At 47.0% G+C, this 26,433-nt stretch overlaps 1 protein-coding gene and 1 non-coding gene across 2 annotated transcripts; one reads left to right on the top strand and one right to left on the bottom strand.

The window, feature by feature from the left end:
- Positions 1-10,159: 10,159 nt before the first annotated feature.
- LOC147979808 (uncharacterized) lies at positions 10,160-12,312 on the bottom strand. The gene is made up of 3 exons (XM_087515355.1): positions 10,930-12,312; positions 10,630-10,840; positions 10,160-10,281 (listed from the first exon to the last, which is right to left on the bottom strand). The coding sequence occupies exons 1-3, from the start codon at positions 12,310-12,312 to the stop codon at positions 10,160-10,162; spliced, it is 1,716 nt and encodes a 571-aa protein (XP_087371481.1).
- LOC147979809 (small nucleolar RNA R71) lies at positions 11,843-11,950 on the top strand. Its single transcript, XR_015600060.1, has one exon. It is a non-coding gene; the product is annotated as a small nucleolar RNA R71 (small nucleolar RNA).
- Positions 12,313-26,433: the final 14,121 nt, after the last annotated feature.

The raw sequence follows: 26,433 nt of genomic DNA, 5'->3' as shown, positions 1-26,433 counted from the left end.
GCCAATTTGTAATTGACAGTCGAATCGGATTAACAATGTCGGTTTAAAAACGCAACAGAAGTAAAAGGAAATATTTATCAAAGCAAATTTCAAGCAAAGGGAATGATAAAACCATTTGCAAAAATAGGCTATTGAGCCGATCAAATGGCGTTACCATGGTCGGACACGACCAAGCCCCCAATAGGCGTAGCTATGGTTCAAGTCAGCCAGGTCCCCAAATGAAACAATGGCATTATGCCGATCAAAAGGCGTGGCAATGGTTAGGGTTCGACCAAGCCCCCAAGTGATTCTGTGGCCTTAGGCCGATCAAGAGGCGTGACTATGGTTCAGATGTGACCACAAGTCCCCAAGTGATGCATTGGCATTACGCCGATCAAGAGGTGTAGCGATGGTTCGGGTTCGACCAAAGCCCCCAAGTGATGCTGTGGCACTAGGCCGATCAAGAGGCGTGACTAGTTCAGACTTGACCATTTCCCCAAATGATCTGGTGGCTTTCGCCTATCAAAAGGTGTCGCATTGGTTCGGATACGACCAAGCCCCAAGTGATATTGTGGCATTGCGCCGATCAAGAGGTGTGACTATGGTTCGGATACGACCAAAGCCCCCAAGTGATCAAGAATATGATAAGCCAATAAGGCATGATACCCATGTTTGAACCGCGCATCATGGCAGCAGGTCCTCTTTGGCACCCTTTAACTTTTTTGCAAGAGATGAATCCTTCTTGAACCGGATGTTAAACCGGATATTGAAAGCTTCAAAGCTTCGTGGGAGACATCTTTCCCTTGAACCGGATTTTAAACCGGAATCGTCATTTTCAGCCAGAAATTTTCTGACGGCCTTGGGCCGGATTTTGAACCGGATTTGAGAGCTTCAGAGCTTCGTGGGAGAACAGATTTCCCTTGAACCGGATTTTGAACCGGAATCTTTCTTGATAACCCGGAATTCTTCTATTGAACCAGAACTTTATGAGTGTCAATCACTTTTTTAAACTGGAAATTTTTCGGCCGGCCTTCAAATTTTCTCCAATAGGGCAGTAGCCTCCAGGGGCGGGTTATTTTTGCCTCCAATGACCCGGAGTTCATGAATTTGTGATAACACCATTGAGCCATCTGATGGAGGCTGATAATATATTACGATCCGCTCCAGGTTTGTTAGAATAAACTGGACCGCAGGTCAGCGACTTGCACACGTCCATTGGACAATTTGTATGAGCAGGTATGGCTCTGATTTGTTGATATATCTGCAAGAGTCGACCGTGGGCGTTGTAAACCGGCGCAGACGGAGAGTTGGCCGCGGGCATTGTAGACCGGCGTGGACGGTTGAGTCGGCCACGAGCGTTGTAAACCGGCGCAGACGGTTGAGTCGGCCACGGGCGTTGTAAACTGGCGCAGACGGAGAGTTGGCCGCGGGCATTGTAAACCGGCACGGTCGATCGTCGGTGTAGACAGACGCCAGCAATGTGCTCTTCGTATCTGTGGCATGATAGTCACTCTTATAATGATTAATTTTCCTGCACAAAGATCACAAACGAGAGTAATTGTTCTCGAAAGAATGAAAAAATATCATAAAAATTGATCGGATGGATTTCACCTGATTCGTCTAGATGATGGACGATCAGTACGTGGCATCCGTAGATAATTTTGCAAAAAATGTTATCCTCCCAAAAACTGTTATCCTTACGCAGATAATCTCCACGGGAGTAACAATCCTAGCGGCCACAGCACTAGTACAGAGAGCATCCGATGGATTTTGCTTGACGATTCAGTGAGGCACTGAATTCACTCTGTTCCTTCTTTTTCTTTAATTTAACGGGCAGAAGAGGGGTTTGCTTTTAAGAGAGAAACTCCTGAGTCGGCGTCAGAAAAATCAGCAGCCAAGAGTCCCAGACGCCGTTGCATCGTCCCCTTTTTTTTCAAACAACTGCAACTTTGCTTTTGCTGCGTCGTTCTCTCCATCCAGCAGCAGAACTTGTGGGTTCAGAAACCAGCTTCAGCGAGCGAACATGCATGGGAGGAGCAGCCGATGCGGGGAGGCGACGCGGCGCAGCCGGCAGCCACCCACCGCGGCGGCAGCCAGTGCGTGCGGAGAGTCGCGAGGGCAAGGCGAAGCATGGCAGCTCAGCCGTAGTTGCAAGTGGCCGACACCGCGGGACGGCGGGAGCAGAGGCGGCTCGATCTCAGATGCAAGGGCACGGGCACACGAGAGGAGCAGCGCGGGGATCTGCAGTGGAGGAGGCGGCTCATGGACGGCGGAGACTTTGGCGCGGCAGCTGCAGTGAGGAGGAGGCGGAACCGGACTCAGCGCACGCAAGTTGGCGAAGGGCGCAGAAAACCAGCGCCTGAGCTCACACGCGCGGAACATAGCAGAAGCGTCGCAAGGGGAATCCAGATCGTGGCTGGCTCCGTTTCCGGGTCGTGGCCATTTTCTTATTTTTTTTATCAACAACCGATCGAGGTTGACCGCGAAGATCCGATGGTTGGCCCCGGTTGTACACGGGTAAATTTGTACTATCGCTGATTGCTTCGTCACGTCTGGCTTTCTCGGAGCTTGACAGATCTAGTCGTAACCTTAGAACGATTTCAATGCATATGCACAGTGGATCAACTCCTTGTCAACCTCGGTCTTGGCATATAAAACGGTTTCGACGGACTGCTTCGTTACGTCCGTTGGCGTGGACGATGGAACCCTAACTTGATCTCAAATCTTGTGCTATAAACTTCAAAGTTAGTCATGATTCTGATCATCAAACCATCTTTTTTCATCTGATCAATCGTGAGCTTCTCGATCCCTGAAGAGATCCCTTCAAGAACTCAACACCATCGTGCGCGGGCCCCACGGTGGGCGCCAACTGTCGTGGAATTATCACGGCAGATGTCCTTAGTGTCAGGACTTAGTCGCGAGGCCAACACATCTATGTGGTAGCTTGAGAGGGGTTGAGCGGGATGAGAGACGCGAGGTTTTACCCAGGTTCGGCCCCTCACGGTGGAGGTAAAAGCCAACGTCCTGCTTCATTGATATTGATGATGATGATGATCACGGTTACAAGAGTGCTCTATCTTGAGAGCTATTGTCTAAACCTAACTTGTCTAACTCGTGGAACTTGTCAATCTTCCCCTTTTGGGGAGCCCTGCCCCTCCTTATATATGTTGGAGGGGCGGGTTACATGTAGAGTCCTATTCGGATTAGGACTAGTCTATCTCTAATACAAACCGGATACAAGTCTGGGTCTTGACTCCTTATAAGGGAAATACACCTTTTCTCTTAAACCGGACCACCATTAGCATAAACCGCCCTGCTGGGCCTTGGGCCTTGTCATCCATCTGGAACACGCACCGGTCACCAATGAGTCTTCTGACTCGTGAATCGTCATACCAGTGGTCCGCCAGACATGTAAGTCGCCAATCCTCTGGCGGTTTACCAATGAAACGCCTAGTCCGGCCGGGTTATACTTCCGGCCGGTTCACGCCGCGGGGTATATCCCCGACAGTCACAGTGATTTGCAATTCTTGGTCAGACCGAGAATCACATGTGCAATGGCCTGATCCAAATCGGTGGAACCGATTTCAACAACTCGGTCGGTCCGAGATGGTTTCGACGGAAACCTAACCCTAAAATTTCAATCCACAACTAAACTACGGAGTGTTTTTATTGGATAGAGTGATCTCAATCGTGGCAAGATACCATTTGTATATATAGCCTGACCCTGTTGGTGTGACCGAGTGGAACAACTCGGTGGCACCAAGATGCATAACTGCAAGCAGTTCCTGCAACTCGGTGTGACCGAAAAGTTCAAATTGGTTGCACCGAGATTAAAAACCTAGATCGACTTAGTGCTCTCGGGATGACCGAAATGGATGAGTTGGTCAGGCCAAAACGCACAATGAAGTTTTGGAAGTTTAAGTCTATGACGAATCGGGGACTCCGAGTGCTCCTCACACAGAGTGGTTCGAATCTGACTTGATCAAACTTTGTGATGTAGCATGAATAGAGTTTGAGACAAGAAAAGCATAGATAGATAGAGAAGGTTCTTAGGCATTCTTGTCCATCCACTTGGCAAGAGAAAAAGAAACCAATCAATCAAAACAACAAGTGGATGTCCTCGAATTAGTAAATTATGCAACCAACATGCTCACACAATAAAATAACAAATGAAATATGTGGCAAAGCATGCACAAACAATTCTAGCATCTATCAAGCAATTGGCGATGACTAGGTCATCTATATATGAGTATATTGACTTAGGAGTCAAATGAGAACATTTGATCATAGGTCATACTCATCGTTTAAGCACAAGTGGGGTTACCACTTTTACATAAAGCGTTGTTGTGTTCACACCATTAGAGTTGCCTTAGCTCAATTCTTAGAGTAAAGCTCCCCCTAGATGTGAGATCCCCCCTAAGAGGGATGAACTAACCTTGGGTTTTGTCGATGATGACTTCATGTAGGTTTTGAAGATGTGGATGCTCTAAGTTGATGTAGATCATTCGGAGCTATCCTTTGGAGTGAGTTGCACTTTCAATACCTACACGAGCTAGTCCCACAAGGACCAAACAAGGATATCCATAGACATAGAGTGATGAACACACAAGATGATGTCTATGAGAGCATTAGGTTACCTTGTCCCTTGTCTTACCAATAAGAGGGTTTGTGACTCCTTGAACTAGTGCAAGATGTGGAAGTTGATTGCACTTGTTCTTGCCAAAATGATAAGAGTGAAGAATGTTGGCGGAGTCACCCTTAAGAACTCTATAGTTCTTCTTCTTCGGGATCCACACCATCTTGATGGGAATCCTCAGAGTTGTAGTTGTACTTGATGAAGTGGAACTTGACGTAGACTTGGGAACCCACTTGACCAAGGCCTTAGGAGCTTCTTCAAATGCATCAATTTCCTCTTGAAGCTTGTCCTTGCCTTTTTCCTTGTGGTCTTGTGGTGGAAGATCATCTTGAGCTTGTGTCCCTTTGAAAGAAGTAGGATCATACTTCTCTTGTCAAGGAACAAACTTCATCTTGGGGTATTGATCTTCTTCCCACTCAACTCCATTGTCATTGAACTTTTGTTTAAAACCTATACCTTGGTTCTTCCGGTGCCTTCCTTGCTTGCGTACAATTTCCTCAAATTGCTTACTCTGGGCAAGGCTCTTGTAAACACCTTTCTCTATGATTCCCTTCAATAAGCTATTTTCTTTCTCAAGTGTAACTTGGCTAATAGAATCATTAGTGGAATCAAGAGAACTACTAGAAGCAACAATATTGGATTTAGCATGAATATTGTTACTACTAGAGGAAGAATCCTTCTTGTTCTTGTTACTAGACTTGACTTGAGGCATGTAAGTGGATAAGAGTAAACGCTTGGCAATGTAAGAAGAACTTTTCTTGCGAAGATCATCATTGATTGCCTTTAAGAACTCATGCTCTTGCTCAAGATTGAGCCTCTCAAAACGTAATTTCTCATGAGTCCTTAAAATTTCTCGATGATCTCCTAAGATAATTTCATGAGCTAACTTAAGAGTGTTTAGTTCTTTAGTTAGAGACTCAATCTTTTCCTTATCATTGTCATTCGTTTCATCTTGATTAGCATGATTAATTGACGTTTCATCATAGCATTCATCACTAGAGTTGTCAACAAGTAAATCATCATCACCTAACAAGTTATCTTCATCACTATTGAAATCAACATACTCAGGGTGTGATACCTTTGGACCTTTGGCCATGAAGCATCTTCCAATTCCTTCATTTGGTGAATCAAATATGTCGTAGGAGTTGGTTGACACAAGTGCTAGACCGGCAACACCTTCATCTTGAGTATATTCGGAGTCGGAGTGGTAGCTTCTCTCGGAGTGATTGTCGGAGTCGGATCCGGATACCCATTCACCAACATGAGCTCGATTTCTTTGTTTTGTGTAGCTACTTGATGACTTGGCCTTCCTTTCCGAATCCTTGCTTCTCCGAGAGGGTCTTCGTTCATAACGATCATCCCTACTCCTTCTCTCCCTTGATGGTGATTCTTCTCTTCTACTTCTTCTTTTGGGAGAATCTTCTCTTCTCTTGTAGGGGGCCGTACACTCATTGGAGTAGTGTCCGGGTCTTCCACAATTGTAGCAGGTTCACTCTCGACTAGAAGATCTTTTGTCATTGTAGGACCTTGACTTGGAACTTCTCTCTTTGCTTCTACTCTTGTAGAACTTGTTGAAGTTCTTCACCATTATGCTCAATTCTTCATTGATGGTTTGTTTCTCACTTGATGATGTGGGAGCTTCACATGAGGCTTTGTAAGCACCACTTGACTTGTTATGGAGCTCCTCCTTATCCTTGAGTGACATCTCATGAGCAACGATTCTTCCAATGACTTCCGTTGGCTTGAGATCTTTGTAATTTGGCATCATTTGGATCAATGTGCATACGATATCATATTTTCCATACTAGGCTCTTAGGATCTTCTTGATGATGAATTTGTCGGTCATCTCTTCACTTCTTAAGCCGGTAATCTCATTTGTGATAAGAGCAAGCCTAGAGTACATTTCAACGACACCTTCACCATCCTTCATTTTGAACTTGTCAAGTTGACTTTGAAGCACATCCAACATGGATTCCTTGACGGAGTCGGTACCTTCGTGCATATCAATCAAAGTATCCCAAATTTTCTTTGCATTCTCAAGACGGCTGAATTTGTTGAATTCTTCGGGGCACAATCCGTTGAAGAGGATATCACAAGCTTGAGCATTGTATTGTAGCATCTTCAACTCTTCCGCGGTAGCTTCACGGTTCGGTTCTCTCCCATCAAAGAATTCACCTTGCAAGCCAATACACACAATAGCCCAAACGGTGGGGTTATGTCCAAGAATATGCATTTTCATCTTAAGCTTCCAACTAGCAAAATTTGTGCCATCAAAGTAAGGACCTCTACCGTGGTAATTTCCCTCGCTAGACGCCATACTCTCCTAGGTTGTGAAACCAAGGCTATGACCACCAAAAGCTATGGAAATCAAAGCAAATCGAGACCAAAGCTCTGATACCACTTGTAGGATCGAAAGTATGTCTAGAGGGGGGGTGATTAGACTACTTGACCAAATAAAAATCTAGCCTTTTCCCAATTTTAGTTCTTGGCAGATCTTATCAACTTTGGACAAGTCAAACAATCTTAACACAATTCAAGCAAGCATGCAAAGAGTATATGAGTAGCGGAAAGTAAAGCATGCATCTTGCAAGAATGTAAAGGGAAGGTTTTGGAGGATTCAAACGCAATTGGAGACACGGATGTTTTTGTCGTGTGATCAATTGAAGGTACAGTGGGGTTTTTGTGCCCAAACTATGGATGTCGTGTTCTCCACAGGGACTAGACAAATCAGTGGCTAAGCTCGGCTAGAGCTAGGTAACACAGTTATAAGAGAAGATTACAAGAAACTAATGACATAAACTATCTAAGACAGTTCCAGAAAACCGTCAACAAGGAAAATGAAATCAAGCAAAGGTACATTCAGATTTTACTCTCTGTTTTTATGGTATTTATCGATTTACTAGAGAATGGAAACACTAACACAAGCATACCAAAATTACCGAATGGAAACAACAATACTAGAACACATATGTTTATCTAACATGTAAAAGAAGAAACATGAATATAGGAAAGAATTGATATAACTCACATTACAAACACACACATATGTTTGTATAGCAAGGATACTTGAGCTAAAACAGGGACTGAAAACTGAATATATTTCTGCAGAAAAGGGAACACACTGATGACAACACACACACACACACACACACACACACACATATATATATCACAAGTACCAAGCTAGTACATGAACAATAAACGAGACAATAATCATCAGCTAGCACAGAATATATATGACATATATAGCTAGTTCTTACACATCAACAAAAGTGAAAATAAATTGTTCTACTTCTTGCAGATCAACAGAGTACAACCTAACAAGCATAAGTCTGAATAACACCAGGTCTAACACGTCTTTGATACATAGAAATCACACACACACACACTCACACACACACACAGAGAGAGAGAGAGAGAGTTTAAAAGCAGCAAGGTTTGTGGAAGAAGAAGAGCAGGGGCGCAGCAAGAGAAAGGAACAACAGCAGGGGTTGGGGATAGAAGAAGAAGAGAAGCAACAGCAGCGTGGGGATGAAGAGAGCAGCAACAGGGGCGCAAGAAGAAGAACAACAACAGTAGAGAGTAGTAGCAGCTGTAGATTCAGAGAAGGAGCAGCAACAAAGGAGGTTCAGAGAAGAAGGATGCAGCGAGCAGAAGAGGGATAGGCGAAAGGAGCAGCAATGAAGACTCAGGAGAAGAAGCAAGCAGAAGGGCGCGGGAGAAGGAGAAGGAAGAGGAGCAGCGGCAGAAGGCAGGGTCACGCGGGTACCCAAACACCCGTCTGGTCAGGCGCGCGAGGTGCGGCGGTGGAGTGATGGCGCTGTGGTGGAGATGGTGGCGCTGGTGAAGATGAGTGAATAGATGGCTGGGTGGCGCAGGTGGATGGAGGTAATGGTGGTGCTGGGTGGAGTGGTGGAGGTCGCGGAGGCACACCACCACGCCAGCCTGGCCGTGGCGGCGTCCGGAGGTGGAGAAGGAGGGGTGAGGGAGAGAGATGTGTAGCCAGGATCGATTTGCAATGAGGTGCGGCTAGGGATTTCATTCCCCTCTTTGATCTGCCACATTTGCACATTGGCCCTCCTCTTCTCTTCATTTCTTCCCAAGAAGATCCTCTTCTTCTTTTAGTTTGCTCCCCTACATTACTTCTTTCCTTCACGCTCAGGCCTTGACGTATTTCTTTCATACACTTCTCTCTTCTCGTTAGCCACATAGTAGAAGTCTTGACGATTATAGTGCCTTTGCGCACTTTTCTGCAAAATAAACAATTCATTAGTCAACATTCTCTTTTATGATTATCATTCAAATATTCAACAAATCGTAGAAAGAATGGATGGATATATTTCAATAGATGGTGAATTTGTGTGCCCAAATTGTATATAAGAAATGTGCTTATCAAGTTCCCCCACACTTAAAATTTTGCTTATCCTCCAGCAAAGGAATATGACAAGAGCTAGATAATGAACAGTGAGCTGACTGGAGAATGTCCCACTGAAGTAGATCTCTAAACAGTGCATGCTTCAGGCTTAGTTAGTGAAAATTAATGGTTAGAGTGCTACAAAGCAGTAGGATACTAGTAGACTTGACCATTTTAAACTTTTACAATGATAAAAGAAGATCAACAAGTTTAAGTGATGACTGTGCCAAATGGTTCCTAAAGAGAGCATGATCCTGAGAACCAAAGGAACTTGAATTAATTCACTTATTTGTAGAAATATAACATTGTGTTTGAACCATTTATTAAATTTGAAGGAAGTAATGATAATATTTTATCAGTCGCACCGAAGGAACATACCACCGATCCCAAGAACATGGTATACACCTGGCTCGACCAATAATTAGTTAGTTTTTTTGTTTGTCTCCCTAAAGGAACACCACCGATCCAGAGAACATGGTATACACCTGGTTCAACAATTACATTTTTTATTATTAGTTACTGCCCAAGCTAACCCGATTTCACATGCCACCGATCCAGGGAACATGACATGCTACTGTAGGTAGTCAGACTTATCATTCATTATAAGATATAATATTTTTTTGAACAAAAACAAGAATCATCACTCAACCATGTCTGGTTCACATACTACCAATCCAGGGAACATAGCATGCTAATCCATAGTGGTTAGGTGATTTCTCTCAATGGGAACACACTTAGCACAAATTCAGCATCTAAACATGGTGATCTAGGTGTATCATAGTAAATGCAGAAAATGACGAAGTTTTCTAGTGTACTAGGGATTTGAGCACTCAAAACTAATAGTTCTCACTAATTTCAGCCAAGCATGCATGGTGTAGATCACTAGTTTACAAGGCATTCAGAAATTAAGTTCACAAATTCACATTATGAATGATGCCAAAGGTGAATTTCAGCTTGACAATAAGTAATAACTGGCTCAAGCAACCCAACTAGCAATAGAATTCAGCATGTATTTATGATATTCAGAATGGGTCATGAAACAGCTCACCGGGCTTAATGAAGTAACACTCGCTCGATCACTCTCACAAACTGCAGCTCTTCTCCTTTGCTTCCTCATGGATGCTCCAGCTTCACTCTTCTTCGTGTGTGCCCCCTTGCTTCTCCTCGTCACCATGCCTTGAATCCACCGGGGTCCCAAGGGATGTCACCTCGAACCTAGTCAGCATGTAGTAAATGGTGCAGTAGCAAAAACCTGAAAGAACACTCCACAAAAGAGACAATTCAAGCGGTAGGGATAATACCCTCCAAGTCATCAATCGAGTATCCAATACATAAGCATAGCTATAAAGCACATGTTTAGGATAGTAGAAATCAGTAAGCTCAATGCTAGTATTAGAATCACACGTTTCATTAAGCATGGGTATAGCATCAGGAACATAAGTATCATGAACAAAGATATCAGCAGTGCAACTAACAAGGTGTGTATGATCATGTCCAAGCAAATAGTTTTTCAAATCTACCTTATGTGATGGCATCATGTAAAGCAAGGTAGAATCAAACAAAACATAATGGGACATGTCATTACGAGGATTGGATGAACCTGACACATCACGCTCTTGTATGACAATAGGCAAATGAATCTCGGGTTCTTCATCTTCATCTACAACAGCCTCTTTTACTTCTTCGAAAGAGATAAACATTGGATCTTCAACTTGTTCATTTGGGTATTCAATCTCTGGATCATCTTGTTCCTTGTCTTCTTTAAATCTTCTTAAAGTTGAGGTATCTCTTCCTCTGGATCTTCTATGATGCTACTACCAGCAACACCTAATCGAGTCTAAAGTGTCCCCATCTGTGAATATTTACTAACATGATCTAGTAGGGGTGGTGAGATCACTACCTTGCTGTCTTTCTGAGCAATGTTCTCCTCATCACCATCACTGCTAAGTTTCAACAGTGATACCGTTGACTTCCACCAGTCATGCAGCTCAGCAACACGTGGGACCTTCTCAGGATATTGAAGTATCAACTCTTCTAAATTTGACTCTACCTCTTGTATCTCTCTCCTTGGAATGTCTCTGACTTGCTTAGTTGTATATGCAGGAGTTGGAATCTCATCTTCACTATTCTTCTCTGAGATACTCTCTTTAACTGTGATAGAGGTAACCACTGGTGGAGCTAATGATTTCTTCTTGACAAATAGTCCAGATAAACTTGTAACATAAGTGTGGGCAATTGGTGACACGTCTAAATTCCACCAGTCACATAGCTGACTAACACAAGTGAATTTCTCCATATCTTGTTGTCTCAACTTAGCGTCAATCAGAGTAGGTTCCTCATAAACCTCTTCTTGCAACTTTGACTCATTCTGAACAGTTTCATTGCCATGAGGTATTGGATCTGCTACTATGGTATCCATCTGATCAACAGTTGGTGCATCATCTTGGAAAATATCGTAATCATCAAGGATAATTGAAGTAAGATCAATGTTTCTATATGGAGGCTCTAATTTAGTTCTGAAATGTTGTTGTTCCTGGAATGAAACATGTTGGTTTTGAATATTAGGCACAATGGATGATTTCTGTTCACTTATGGAACACACAGCTTCTGATTGCACACAGCTTGCAACCTTCAGATTTGAACTAGGCCCTTCATAACTCCATTGCATTTGGTGGAAGGCAATGCTCTCAATGAGAATAATTGCACCCTCAACGGTCTTGTTCATGATTGTTCCACCAACTGACATATCAATAAGATCACTTGAAGCATGTGTCAGCCCTCTATAGAATATATGTAACACTAACCAATCCTTTTGCCCATGATTAGGACATTTTCTAAGAAAATACTTATATCTCTCCCAAGCTGCATACAAGCTCTCACTTCCATCTTGTGCAAAGTTAAGGATCTGGTCACGAATTGCAGCTTGCTTGTAAAGTGGAAAATATCTGTGCAAGAAAGCTTGTGAAATATCACCCCAAGTATATGATATTGATGGCAAAGAATAGTACCAGTCCTTAGCAGCATCTCTGAGAGAGAATGTGAACAACATACACTTAATAGCATCTTGGGAAACGCCATGGTACTGAACAATATTGGCATACTCCAGGACATTACAAATGTGCTCATGAGGGTCTTCATTGGGTAATCCTCTAAACTGATTTTGCAAGACGAGAGCAATAAGTCCAGGCCTCAACTCAAAATTTTCGGCCTCAATAGATGGCCAAATTGGCCCTATCATCGTGGCCAAACAACTTGGCAACCAAAGATCACGTACTAAAGCCATATGTTCAAGTGCAACTGTCAATCAGCCTACAACTAGTAAGATATCCTACACACACTCACAAACATCAAACACTAGTGAGAGGGTTAGTACCCTAATAAGCCGAAGAAAAAAAAGTAAAAAGGTAAAAGAAACACAGAAATAAATTTGATTGGAAATTTAAACAAAAATTATACAAAGCCTAGTCTATAGCTTCGCACAATCGCTCGATGCTAGTCCCCGGCAACGGCGCCAAAATGATCAATTGAAGGTACAGTGGGGTTTTTACGCCCAAACTACGGATGTCATGTTCTCCACAGGGACTAGACAAATCAGCGGCTAGGCTCGGCTAGAGCTAGGTAACATAGTTATAAGAGAAGATTACAAGAAACTAATGACATAAACTATCTAAGACAGTTCCGGAAAACCGTCAACAAGGAAAATGAAATCAAGCAAAGGTACATTCAGATTTTACTCTCTGTTTTTATGGTATTTATCGATTTACTAGAGAATGGAAGCACTGACACAAGCATACCAAAATTACAGAAGGGAAACAACAATACTAGAACACATATGTTTATCTAATGTAAAAGAAGAAACATGAATATAGGACAGAATTGATATAACTCACATTACAAACACACACATATGTTTGTATAGCAAGCATACTTGAGCTAAAACAGGGACTGAAAACTGAATATATTTCTGCAGAAAAGGGAACACACTGATGACAACACATACACACACACACGTATATATATATCACAAGTACCAAGCTAGTACATGAACAATAAATGAGACAATAATCATTAGCTAGCACAGAATATATATGAGATATATAGCTAGTTCTTACACATCAACAAAAGTGAAAATAAAGTGTTATACTTCTTGCAGATCAACAGAGTACAACCTAACAAGCATAAGTCTGAATAACACCAGGTCTAACACGTCTTTGATACATAGAAATCACGCACACACAGAGAGAGAGAGAGAGAGTTTAACAGCAGCAAAGTTTGTGGAAGAAGAAGAGCAGGGGCGCAACAAGAGAAAGGAACAGCAGCAGGGGTTGGGGATAGAAGAAGAAGAGAAGCAGTAGCAGCGTGGGGATGAAGAGAGCAGCAATAGGGGCGCAAGAAGAAGAACAGTAGAAGTAGAGAGTAGTAGCAGCTGTAGATTTAGAGAAGGAGCAGCAGCAAAGGATGTTCAGAGAAGAAGGATGTAGCGAGCAGCCAAGGGATAGGCGAAAGGAGCAGTAGTGAAGACTCAGGAGAAGAATCAAGCAAAAGGGCGCGGGAGAAGGAGAAGGAAGAGGAGCAGCGGCAGAAGGCAGGTGTCAGTGTCAAAACCGGCGGATCTCGGGTAGGGGGTCCCGAACTGTGCGTCTAAGGCGGATGGTAACAAGAGGCAGGGGACATGATGTTTTACCCAGGTTCGGGCCCTCTTGATGGAGGTAAAACCCTACGTCCTGCTTGATTAATATTGATGATATGGGTAGTACAAGAGTAGATCTACCACGAGATCAGAGAGGCTAAACCCTAGAAGCTAGCCTATGGTATGATTGTATGTTGTCCTACGGACTAAAACCCTCCGGTTTATATAGACACCGGAAAGGGCTAGAGTTACACAAGGTCGGTTACAAAGGAGGAGATATACATATCCGTATTGCCTAGCTTGCCTTCCACGCCAAGTAGAGTCCCATCCGGACAGGAGATGAAGTCTTCAATCTTGTATCTTCATAGTCCAACAGTCCAGCCAAAGGATATAGTCCGGCTGTCCGGAGACCCCTAATCCAGGACTCCCGCAGTAGCCCCTGAACCAGGCTTCAAGATGATGAGTCCGGCACGCAGTGTTGTCTTCGGCATTGCAAGGTGGGTTCTTCCTCCGAATACATCACAGAAGAATTTGAATACAAGAATAGTGTCCGACCCTGCAAAATAAGTTCCACATACCACCGTAGAGAGAATAATATTTCCACAAATCTAATCTGCTGACACGTGTTGGCAACACGACATTATGCCATGGCCCGGTAATTATTCGAACCGTTTCCTTTAACTAGCCCCGCACATAACGCGAGGCAGTTTTTGACACGTCTTGTCAAAGCAGAGATCGTGTTCCCCTTATTACGGGATTCTCATCAATACGGGCATGGGTAACCCAACCACGCCATCGATTACGACGCTTGGGGGATAAGCGAGTTTTACCAGGCTAGTGGGGACCCATAGTTTCATCCGCCGATATAAAGGGATAAGGATTCACCTTTTCATCCACACCTTCTTCCTCCTTTGCTCATCCATTTTCGCACACTCGAGCTCCAGCGCCCAAGTCCGCATTTCCCACCTCGACCTTCTCCAACCATGTCCAGAGCGGGAGGCAGGTGGATGGTCTCCTCCATCACGGAGGGACACATCAAGAAGCTGAGGAGAGCCGGATACCTGCCCGACGACATCGCGCACCGACTCCTAAATGAGGGGCAGCTCATCCCCACCCCAGGCCCCATGAGCTGGTAGTGTTCCTTACCCATTTCCTCCGTGGACTGGGATTCCCTCTCCACCCATTCGTCCGGGGGCTCATGTTCTACTATAGTCTGGATTTCCACGATCTAGCCACGAACTTCATCCTCAACATCTCGGCGTTTATCGTCGTGTGCGAGGCCTTCCTCCGCATCAAGCCCCACTTCGGCTTATGGCTGAAGACCTTGAATGTCAAGCCGAAGGTAGTGAGCGGCCGCCAGGCGGAGTGCGGAGGCGCTATGGTGGGCAAGATACCCAACATCACATGGCTCGAGGGCTCCTTCGTGGAGACCATAAAGGGGTGACGATCGGGGTGGTTCTACATCACCGAGCCGCGTGACCCTAAATGGGCAGCGGCCCCCGAGTTCTGATCTGGCATCCCCACGCGGCTCACCTCTTGGCAAGAGAAGGGCCTGTCGTGGGGTAGTTTGGGAGAGCTGACCGGACTCCAAGCATGTTTTCAAAACATGGTGAACAAGAAGCTCAAACTCGTCAACGTAGTCCAGGTCATGCTCATCTGCCGGATCCTCCCGTGCCAACAACGGGCTTTCAACTTGTGGGAGTTCGACCCGGCCCAGCACCGAACTCTGAATAGGCTCTTTGACAAAACTCACGAGGATGCCTGGAAGGTGCTATTCAAGGGTGCCGAGGTTCCCCCTCCCACTACCAAGGATCGCGGATTCTGCGCGAAGCGCCAAGCCAGCACGGTAAGCTGTTTTACCTCTCACAGGATACTTGTTTTTCATAGTTTGACTCTATGCGGGATCTAAGCTCCCGTACCTTTGACAGGACTGGCAGGAGATGGCCGGACAGATCGACTGTCCGGCTCCTTTGCCCGAAGGCCCAGCAGACGCTCTCCTGATGAAGATGCTGACTCCGGCTCCTTACAAGGTGCCGTAGAAGACCAAGAAGGCCAAGGGAACCCGAAAGAGTTCCCGACGCCAGACGTCATCGGACTCATCGTCCGGTAACTCTGCGACACACTCCTCCTCCGAAGACGAGGAGGAAGAAGAAGATGCTCCCCCTTCAGTTGGGGAAGATAAGAAAAGGAAGGCCGCCCCAACTGGGGAGGCCGAAGGGTCCAAGAAGGGAAGGACTCTCCTTCCGGACAGTTCCACCACCGCCGCCAAAGGCGAAGACGAGTGGTTGCCCAGGGCCAAGCCCCTGGGGAGGTCGCAAGTATTCGGATACCAGAGTAACTCATAGTATCCTTTTGTCGCACTGCTTCCCCCAACGCCGAATATGATTATGCAGGCCGCCACGAGCCCGTATCGATGTATCATCGGACGGCTCCCTGGGCTCGTCGGATATGGATAGCGATCCACTTCCGACCGCCACCTCCCCTTGCCCTGCGGACGACGCCGAGGTATTGTCTCAAGAGGCACCGAGTCGAGGGGAGATAGTCCCGGAGGCGCCTCAAGGCGACCTTCCGGACTCCGGGAGAAGAGGGAATAAGGCCCCTGAGGGCTCAAAGTTCGGCCCTCAGCCGAACACCACGCCGGAACCTCCAGTGGTTCCGGACTCGGGCAGGCGGCCTCCTTCCAAGAGGGGAAAGACGCCTGTGCCGGTGACCTCTGTCCATCAGGAGGCGCTGGACAATCTGCTGGGAGATCTTCGCAGCGCTTCCATCGACGAGGAGCACCGTACTATTATGAGTGCGGTGGTCTAGAAGGTTCAGTCCGCCAAAAGCGGACTGACTGAAGCCTGTGCCAGCCTTCTAATAGGCTTTGCGGTAAGTGTTTAAAATATAGGAAAAATATTACCGCATAGATAGTAGCCCCTGATGCTCTGTTTGGTGTTCACAAAGAAAAGCCGAACAGAGGATCAAACAATATCGCAAGAGTCTAATATAAGTATGTCAATATGCGTATGCAGGCTTCGCTACTGGCATCTGCCGCACTGACTGCGGAGGTCGCCGCACTGAAGCAGGACCTCGAGGGGTCCAAGAAAGAGCTCAGCCTTGCCAAGAGGCAGCTCGAGGAGAACAAGGGTAAGTAATACCCTGTCTATAGATATGTATATATAAAAGAAGACACGATTGCAAAATGACAGGATCATCGTATATTTGCCAGGGGCCACGACTGAGGTGGCGTCCTTGAAGCAAGCACTATTCGAGGCCGAAGATAAAGCGGCCAAGGAGCGCACCGAGCGGGAAAGGCAAGAGGCTCGGGTGGGAGAGGTGCAGCAAGAGCTCCAGGCTCTCGTGACGAAGCACGAGGCGTTGGAGCTTGACTCGAAGACGCGAGAGTCTGAGCTTGCCGCGGCCCTCGAGAGCGGAAAGAGTGCCAAGGCCGAAGCCCAAAAGGCCCTCCAGGAGATTGACGCGATGAAGAAATAGCGGCGGGTAAGGCATTCTATATGCAAAGCAAGCATGTGAAAGTAAATTACCTATTACTTACCCGGATCCGGAGCTCTCCAGGAGCATTCGCAGATTTGCCCCGCAGCGTGTCGGATGCCACACAGTTTTACCAGGCCGAGGAGGGAAGCTCAACGGAGAAGCTGTTCTGGTCTCAGTATACTGGGACCGACCACCTGGTGCCTATGAGCGACCAGCTGAAGCAGCTGGCCGAGCTACACAAGGCGGCCGAACAGGCCATGAAGGGCTTTATAGTCCGGCTGTGGCCTGGTGACGCCCTTCCGGACAGCTACTTCGGCCTGGTGAGGCGGCTTGTGGATGTCTGCCCACGGCTGGAGGTCGTCAAGCGGTCCGTCTGCATTGAAGGTGCACGCCGGGCTTTCGCCCGTGTGAAGGTGCAATGGGCCAAGCTAGATGCTGTGAAGCTGATCAAGGAAGGACCGCCGCAGGGCAAGGAGCATCGCACCCCCGAAATTTATTATGAGGGTGTCCTGAAGGGTGCCCGTCTTGTAGCGGACGAATGCTCAAAGGATGTAATATTTTGAGTAAACTTGCTCGTGTGATCCTGTATGATGAAAACTTGTTTCATATGCGCTATGCAACGCTTGTTTGAATTTAAAATATTACCTTCTATTTGGCTATTTATCCAGTCTGAGAGATGGCTAGTCGTCAGCTTCTGCCCCCATGCCGCGAGTGCTGGGGTGTTCGGGATAAACCTGAGCACTCTTGTTCCCATTTTTGGGTCCTTCGAGGGAGGTGCTCAGCACAGCGAACAAGGCAACCGGACTAATAATGCTTTATCACTCTCACTTAGCCATAGAATTCTATAATTTTAAATTTTTGGCAAAGCCCCTGGCATTCGGAAGGCCAAATTCAGGGCGCGATACACGCCTTTAAGATGGACAGGACCGGCTCCTCGCTCTAAGCGGCATAAGTCTTTAGGGAATCGAAACCTCGCCGAACAGCGACCAGTCTCTCGCCTTATCATGACAGTCAGTTTTAGCTTTCTCTACTGAGGTGCTTAGCCCAGTAGAACCGGGGCACAATCGCAGTAGTTCTCCTAGCGCTACCTTAGCCGATAGAGTGGAACGTAAGGTACCAAAACATAGGAGCCGGGCAAACCCAACATTTGACCAAAGACATGATTCGGAGCTGATGCATATAATGCTATAAGTTTGGGGTGCCGCACATGTGAAAGTGTTCGGACTTCTCACACCATATTGTGGGGTACTTAAGCCCCTGGTGTATTGGCCGTACCAAAGTGTTCGGTTGCAAGGCATCATTAATGAACACATATATATAAAACAAGAATGCAATGATAGTCATAATGTTATGCATTGTTTATTAAAAAAGGGTGCATTAAAGCAGAATGATAAAGATAGTGCGATAAGCAAAAAGTAGGACTATGTCCCTTCCAAGGGCAGGCTGGGGAATAGTATTAAAGCAAATATTTCACTCGTTATCGTAATCCACCTGGGAGTTCCGTGGTGTGACGTAGCTTTCTGCCTCCTTGGTTTCTGCATCATGTGTCCGGCGATCATGTTGCCGGACAGGGTTTCCAGAGATTAAAGTCCTGAAAAAGAAAAATAACAAAGCGGGAAGCCCCTAGTGCGGTTTAAGCCGCGTATTGGGGCGTGCCGTAGTTGTGCCCCCCTCCCCGCCTATGCCCATGGTATTTTTAATGCGTAATTATGTACGCGTGGCACGGATTTCGCCGTTTGGCTGGGACTGGGGTGGGGCCGCATCGCTACGTGAGCTCAGATTGTGCCAGGTGGTCTAGTTGCCGATTACTCCGAGCACGCTTGAAGGTGTCTAGGTCTTGAGACACCGAAGTGGTGGATTGCCTTGAGAGGCTGCTTTGCGCTTCTGCTGCGAGGGCCACAGTGTGCTCCTCCATGTGGAGAGAGCGCTCTGTGTTTCCATTAACTGTGATGACCCCCCGAGGTCCTGGCATCTTGAGCTTGAGGTAGGCATAATGCGGTACCGCATTGATCTCGCAAATGTGGTTCACCCGAGTAGTGCATGATAGCCACTGCGGAACGGGACTATATCGAAGATTAATTCTTCGCTTTGGAAGTTATCCGGGGATCCGAAGACCACTTCCAGTGTAATTGAGCATGTGTAATGGGCCTCTACACCTGGAATGACGCCTTTAAAGGTTGTTTTCGTGGGTTTGATCGTTGAGGGGTCTATACCCATTTTGCGCACCGTGTCCTGATAAAGCAGGTTCAGGCTGCTGCCGCCATCCATAAGGACTCGAGTGAGGTGAAATCCGTCAATGATTGGGTCTAGGACCAGTGTGGCGAATCCGCCATGACGGATACTAGTGGGGTGGTCCCTGCAATCGAAGGTGATCGGACAGGAGGACCATGGGTTGAACTTTCAGGCGACTGGCTCCAACGCATATACGTCCCTGAGCGCATGCTTCCATTCCCTCTTGGGGATGTGGGTTGCGTATATCATGTTCACCGTCCGCACTTGTGGGGGAACCTCTTCTGTCCTCCGGTGTTCAGCTGCCGGCGCTCTTCCTCGCCATCGCTATGTGGCCCCTTATCTTTGTTTTCGGCAATTAACTTGCCGGCCAGCCTGAATACCCAACAATCCCTATTGGTGTGGTTGGCTGGCTTGTCGGGGGTGCCATGTATTTGGCACGAGCGATCGAGTATGCGGTCCAAACTGGACGGGCCCGGAGTGCTTCTTTTAAATGGCTTTTTCCGCTGACCGGGTTTAGAGCCTTTGAATCCGGCATTGACTGCCGTATCCTCGGTATTGTCGCTGTTAATGCGGCGCTTATGTTTATTTCGGCGTGACCTGCCATTGCCGTCCTTGGTATCCGAAGTACCACGGTTCTTTGATATGTTATTATTGCGAGCCAGCCAGCTGTCTTCTCCCGCACAAAAGCGGGTCATGAGTGTCGTGAGGGCTGCCATAGATTTCGCTTTTCCCGACCAAGGTGCCGGGCTAGCCACTCATCGTGGATGTTGTGTTTAAAAGCTGCTAAGGCCTCTGCATCCGGACAGTCGACGATTTGATTTTTCTTTGTTAGGAACCGTGTCCAGAATTGCCTGGCCGATTCCTCTGGCTGCTGAATTATATGGCTTAGGTCATCGGCGTCTGGTGGTCGCACGTAAGTGCCCTGAAAGTTGTCAAGGAATGCGGCTTCCAGATCTTCCCAACAGCTAATGGACTCTGCTGGCAAGCTGTTAAGCCAATGCCGCGCTGGTCCTTTGAGCTTTAGTGGGAGGTATTTGATGGCGTGTAAGTCATCACCGCGGGCCATGTGGATGTGGAGGAGGAAATCCTCGATCCATACCGCAGGATCTGTTGTGCCGTCGTATGATTCTATATTTACGGGTTTGAAACCCTCTGGGATTTGATGATCCATGACTTCGTCTGTGAAGCATAAGGGGTGTGCGGCGCCTCTGTATTGGGCTATATCGCGACGCAGCTCGAATGGGTCTTGCCCGCTGTGTTTGGCCCAGCCGGATTTACTTTTACTGTATCCGGCATGACGTTTATCATCTTGCATAGTGGCGCGCCCTCGTGATCCGTAGATCGATCTTGCATGTTTTGCTTTGTCCTCCAATATGTCTCGCAGGTCTGGCGTATTTCCCCATGCCTTTTTATTTGAATGGCGTTAGGGTGCAGGCTGAGTTTTTGGCTGGAATCCTCTCTATCGCGGCCACGAGGTGGCCGATCAGCCGCGTCATACGCTTCTTCCTCCAGTCGGGGTAGCAACCTGCATTTTGGGTAACTCTTGGAGGGGCGCTCGAGTTTATATTCCTCCGCCGCGAGGACTTCAGTCCATCTGTCGGCTAGCAGATCTTGATCAGCTTGAAGCTGCTGCTGCTTTTTCTTAAGGCCATTTGCCGTGGCCATAAGCTGGTGCTTGAAGCGCTCTTGTTCGACGGGATCCTCTGGCACGGCGAATTCGTCATCACCGAGGCTTGCCTTGTCTTCGGAGGGGGGCATGTAATTATCATCCTCCGCCTCTCCATATGCCGCTCTCTCAGGAGGGCTGGCTCCTCCATCCTCCTGCTCTAAATCTTGCTGGAGGGGATTGTTGTTGTCTTCGGCACTATCCGGAGTGTTATTATTTCCTGTGCCGGTATCACCACTTTTGCTTTGGCGGGACTTAGAGCGGCACCGCTGACGTCAGCGCTTGGGTTGCTTCTTGGAGGGGTCATCCTCCGCTGTCTCGTCGCCATTGCCTTCTTTGGGTGTGTCCACCATGTATATATCGTATGATGAGGTGGCTGTCCAGTGCCCTGTGGGCGGTGGTTCCTCTTCATCTCCCGCATTGTCATCCATACTGTCGATGTCTTCGGAGTCGAAGTCGAGCATGTCGGTTAAGTCATCGACAGTGCCTACTAAGTGGGTGGTGGGTGGACCGCGAATTTCTTCGTCGTCCGCATCCCAATCCTGCCGGACATAGTTCGGCCAGGATCCTCCTGACAAGGAGAGAGACCTTAATGAGTTCAGTATGTCGCGAAAGGGCAAGTGCTAAAAAATATCCGCGGAGGTAAATTCCATGATCGGCGCCCAATCGGATTTGCTAGGAACGGGCGCAGGCGTTTCGGAGTCCGTGGCCGGAGAAAGATCCCGCAGTCTGACAACACGGATCTCGTGCAAGGTAAGGTCGATGTTCGGCTCGATCACCGTTGAGGCTAAGGCCTCCGTGGTGGGGTCCATCCACTCATCCATGGACGGTGCATCTGGCTCTGAATTGAGGGTCAGAGCGGCTGCCGGTGCGATCTCCTGAACACTGTCTGATGGTAGAGCTAAATCGTACTCATCGTGACCGCGTGACGCACAAGGCAGAGGCTCGAATCCGTCGAAGATCAAGTCTCCGCGGATATCGGTTGTGTAGTTTAAGCTTCCAAACCTGACCTGATGGCCAGGGGCGTAGCTTTCAATCTGCTCCAGATGGCCAAGCGAATTGGCCCATAGTGCAAAGCCGCCGAATACAAAAATCTGTCCGGGGAGAAAAGTCTCACCCGGGACTGCATCGCTGTCGATGATCGTAGGAGCCATCAAGCCTAACAGCGACAACACAGAGGAACTCTCAATGAAAGCACCAATGTTGGTGTCAAAACTGGCGGATCTTGGGTAGGGGGTCCCGAACTATGCGTCTAAGCCAGATGGTAACAGGAGGCAGGGGACACGATGTTTTACCCAGGTTCGGGCCCTCTTGATGGAGGTAAAACCCTACGTCCTACTTGATTAATATTGATGATATGGGTATTACAAGAGTAGATCTACCACGAGATCAGAGAGGCTAAACCCTAGAAGCTAGCCTATGGTATGATTGTATGTTGTCCTACGGACTAAAACCCTCCGGTTTATATAGACACCGGAAAGGGCTAGGGTTACACAAGGTCGGTTACAAAGGAGGAGATATACATATCCGTCTTGCCTAGCTTGCCTTCCACGCCAAGTAGAGTCCCATCCGGACAGGAGACGAAGTATTCAATCTTGTATCTTCATAGTCCAACAGTTCGGCCAAAGGATATAGTCCGGCTGTCCGGAGACCCTCTAATCCAGGACTCCCTCAGCAGGGTCGCGCGGTACCCAGACACCCGTCTGGTCAGGCCCGCGAGGTGCGGCGGTGGAGTGATGGCGCTGTGGTGGAGATGGTGGCGCTGGTGAAGATGAGTGAATAGATGGCTGGGTGGCGCAGGTGGATGGAGGTAATGGTGGTGCTGGGTGGAGTGGTGGAGGTCGCGGAGGCGCACCACCACGCCAGTGTCACACCCTGATTTTCAGGCCACTACACTTAAGCTAACAATCATGATAAAATGTGGTTTGACAAAAACTTTTGAGTGTTTTGGACCTTGCCTTGATTTGGATTTTTGTCTTTTGTTTGTAAGTGCTCTAAAAATCAAATAAATCCTCCAACTCCTATACTTCATCTCCTTGCTCCAAACTCTTGAACCAATGATCATGCCATGTGTATAGGCCATAAAAATAATTTCTTACAAAAATAATTTGGCCAAATAGTATTTTCAAAAATTAGTTTTTCAAAAACCCCTGAATTGAGGTTTGCACTGAAAGTACTTAATTAAGGGCAGTAAAAATCTTTCCAAAAATATGTTTGACTCCTACTAGATATAGGATACCCAGAAACCACAAAAATATAATTTTAGAAGTTATTTTCCTATTTTATTTAAAGGATTTTTCTTAAGTCCGGAAATGGTCTTTAATAGGTTAAAATTATTTTTAAGCTTTAAAAATAATTGAGAAAAATTAGGGAGACTCAATGGACATATATTTTCCATATATATGAGTTTCAACATATGGTCATGATCAAAATATTGGACAAAACCTCCCAAAACCATTTCTGCTCATTTCAAGGATTTGAAATATTTCTACTGAAAATATTTTCATAAAAATCCAAGAAAATTCTAACATGTCACATATCACATTTTTGATGATCTTGCCAAGTACCATGTCATGGAGAATAGTATAACCGCATGAAACCCTCTCAAAACCACTTTTGTCCTTTTTCAAGTTTGAACATTTTTGCACTGTCAAACATGTCCAAATGCTCTCAAACTTGGTGCACATGCTCAAATGGTGTAATAATATACCCTAGACCAAATGGCACAAGTTGGAGAGAATGTTATCTTACTCAAAGTGCCCCAAAACCCTCTCTAACCAGAATCAAATCTGAACAAGTTTGTACTACCAACTTTCTCTCCTTGACCCCAACTTTTGTGAGCATGTTCACATGACCAAATGAGGCAACTACACCAAGTGGTGCATCAAGGAGAAGTGATTTGCTCAACTAGATCTATACAAGTCCATTTCTGCTAATTTCTAGGGTTTACAAAAGTTGCATTGGCAACTTTGCCCAAATAAGCCCCAAATTGGTGGAAGGCCCTAATTATATGTGTCATTTCACCCTGTGGAGTCTCATTCCAAATGGAGTTCATTTGCTTACCCAAACAAGCATCAAACACCTTCTGCCACTTTACCAAAATTCCATTTTGACCTCTTCCACTAATCTCCATGGGCTCAACTTTGTACCACAGCTGCTCCTGGCCCTCTTCTACTTCCAGTAACTATGGCTGCATCTCAGGTCAATGATTGAGGGGTGAAACCACCCCATTTACCCCTCTGGGCAGCCCATTTCCATCTCTCTCTCTCAACCCCACTCCTCTCCTAGTGGTTCACCAGGGCATCCAAGGCCACCTCCCCTTTGTTTACTCACCCCACAAAGCCCCATACACTAGTGGACACGCCCCTGGCACATAAACAATGCCATGGCGTGCAGAGCTCGTGCTCTGGAGCATGCTACAGTGCTCTCCGGCACTGTAGCACGCCCATTCCAAGGCCTCCCGTCGACCTTGGGCGCCGGAATCGTGTCCCCCGAGGCCGCCTCGGCGTCCACGACACGCAACACTGTCGGGCCCTTCCTCCCTCGCCCTCCTTATCCCTCCACGAGCTCACCCGTGCACGTCCATGGACGCTGCCCATGGTGCACCGCGGCCTCACCCATTTTAAGCCACCCCGACCCTCTCTCTCTCTCGCCTGGGTTCGAACCTCCTCTCTCCCGTGCACCTCTCGGACACCCCCTCTCTCCCCTACGTGCTCTCCTGCCCCCTCCAAGGCCGGGTCGCCACCGACGTGCCCCCGGACCAACCCAGGCCCCCATTGCTTCCCCGCTCCCACTGAACGCTCGAGAGGACACCCAGGGCACCAAGGATCCTCCCCCCGCGCACCAGGCCCTCCTCCCCGTGCTTGCACTGCCCTGCCCGAGTCTTGCCCGAGCACCGTCCGCCATGGCCGTGGCCCCACTCGCCTTCGTCCTCCGTTGGACGTGCTGACAGGGGGAGCGAGCGCGGCGCAGTCCCCCGAGCTCGCCGGTGCGCCGGCCACCCGCAGCAGCGCCCCTGGTCGCCGGGGACGAGCTCGGCCTCGCCCCCTCTGTTCCTGCGGCACGGGAGGCCGTGCGAGGAAGAAGAAGGCCGGCCGGTGGACCGGCGACCCCACCGGTCAGCCTCTGCCGACGTGTCCAGCCGGACCCACTCGGGTTAAGTGGAGGCGGGATCCGCGGGAACCGCCTTCCCGGCATGGAAGCGTACTCCCCAAATACGCCATCGGCGTGGCCCTCCTTAGCCGTGTGGCTGTGCAGCTGGGCCAGCCCAGTGCGCTGCGGTTCTATGCTGCGCCCAGTGCGTGGTATAGGTATAACCCCCACTTCCTTTGTCTTTTTCTTTTTCCAGAAACTTGTAAAATATCCCAAATATTCATATTACCTCCAAATTTGATGATTCAAATTTCTAGTAGTTTCTAAAATCATGCCCTATCTCATGGTGCTATTTGCACATTTTTCCACAAGTATCTATTTCACAAATAATTATCAAATCTCATTTTTTCCATTTCTATCATAAACTTTAGAAAATCACAGAGGGCTCAAATTTGATCCAAATGCCATGATTCAAATACCTAGATGCTTCTAAGTTCATAACTTAGCTTATGAACATTTTTATTAATACTTTCTATCCCACATAAAATAATGAGCCATTTCTTCATATTTGTAAACTTTGCAAATTCATAGGGAATTCATTTGAACTCCAAATCCAGTGAAACCAACTCCCAGATGCTTCTAAAATCATGATTTGTTAAATGGGTGCCTCTCATTTTTCAAAAATATGTTTCTGTACACTTCTTGCAAATCCATAAACCCCTTGATTCCATCATATCAAAACGTTTAGAAATATTCACTTATCCAATTCCATTGAAATCACTTTGGTCATTCCTCATATGACCAGAGGTATCCTAGAAAAGTCCAAGTCACATTTTTAGAGCACTTTTATTTTCTACCTTGTTGTGTTGCTTATTGTGGTTGCTTTCGACGATAGTTGACGAAGTAGACGAAATGCTAGGAGTTGGACCAGAGATATTTAAAGACCTCAAAGACTTTGTTAAAACAGGCAAGCAGCCCTTTGACCATGTCTATGAAACCCTTTTTATGCATGTCATATAGCACCATATTGTTGTTGCAACGGAATCATGATGAGGAGGTAACCACTTTGATGGGATGCCTCTGTTACTTCCTCGTTGATACTTGCATTGTGCATGACCCTACCTCCTTATGAGGGTTATGCCGTTGGGAGTAAATAGGATGCTAAAGTAGTTGCTACGCAAAAAGGGACGGGAATGTGCATGGTGATGGAGACAAAGTATTTTCAAAAGACTTTTCGAAAACCCCCATCGGGTGCCACTTATGCCCGGGGGAGATGATGATTTGGGTAACCACTTGATGACGAAATG

This window comes from Triticum urartu, chromosome 3A (assembly GCF_056163025.1).
Source record: "Triticum urartu cultivar PI428250 chromosome 3A, HENAU_Tu73, whole genome shotgun sequence".
NCBI lineage: Eukaryota > Viridiplantae > Streptophyta > Magnoliopsida > Poales > Poaceae > Triticum > Triticum urartu.
This window is presented reverse-complemented; position numbering and strand designations above follow the sequence as displayed.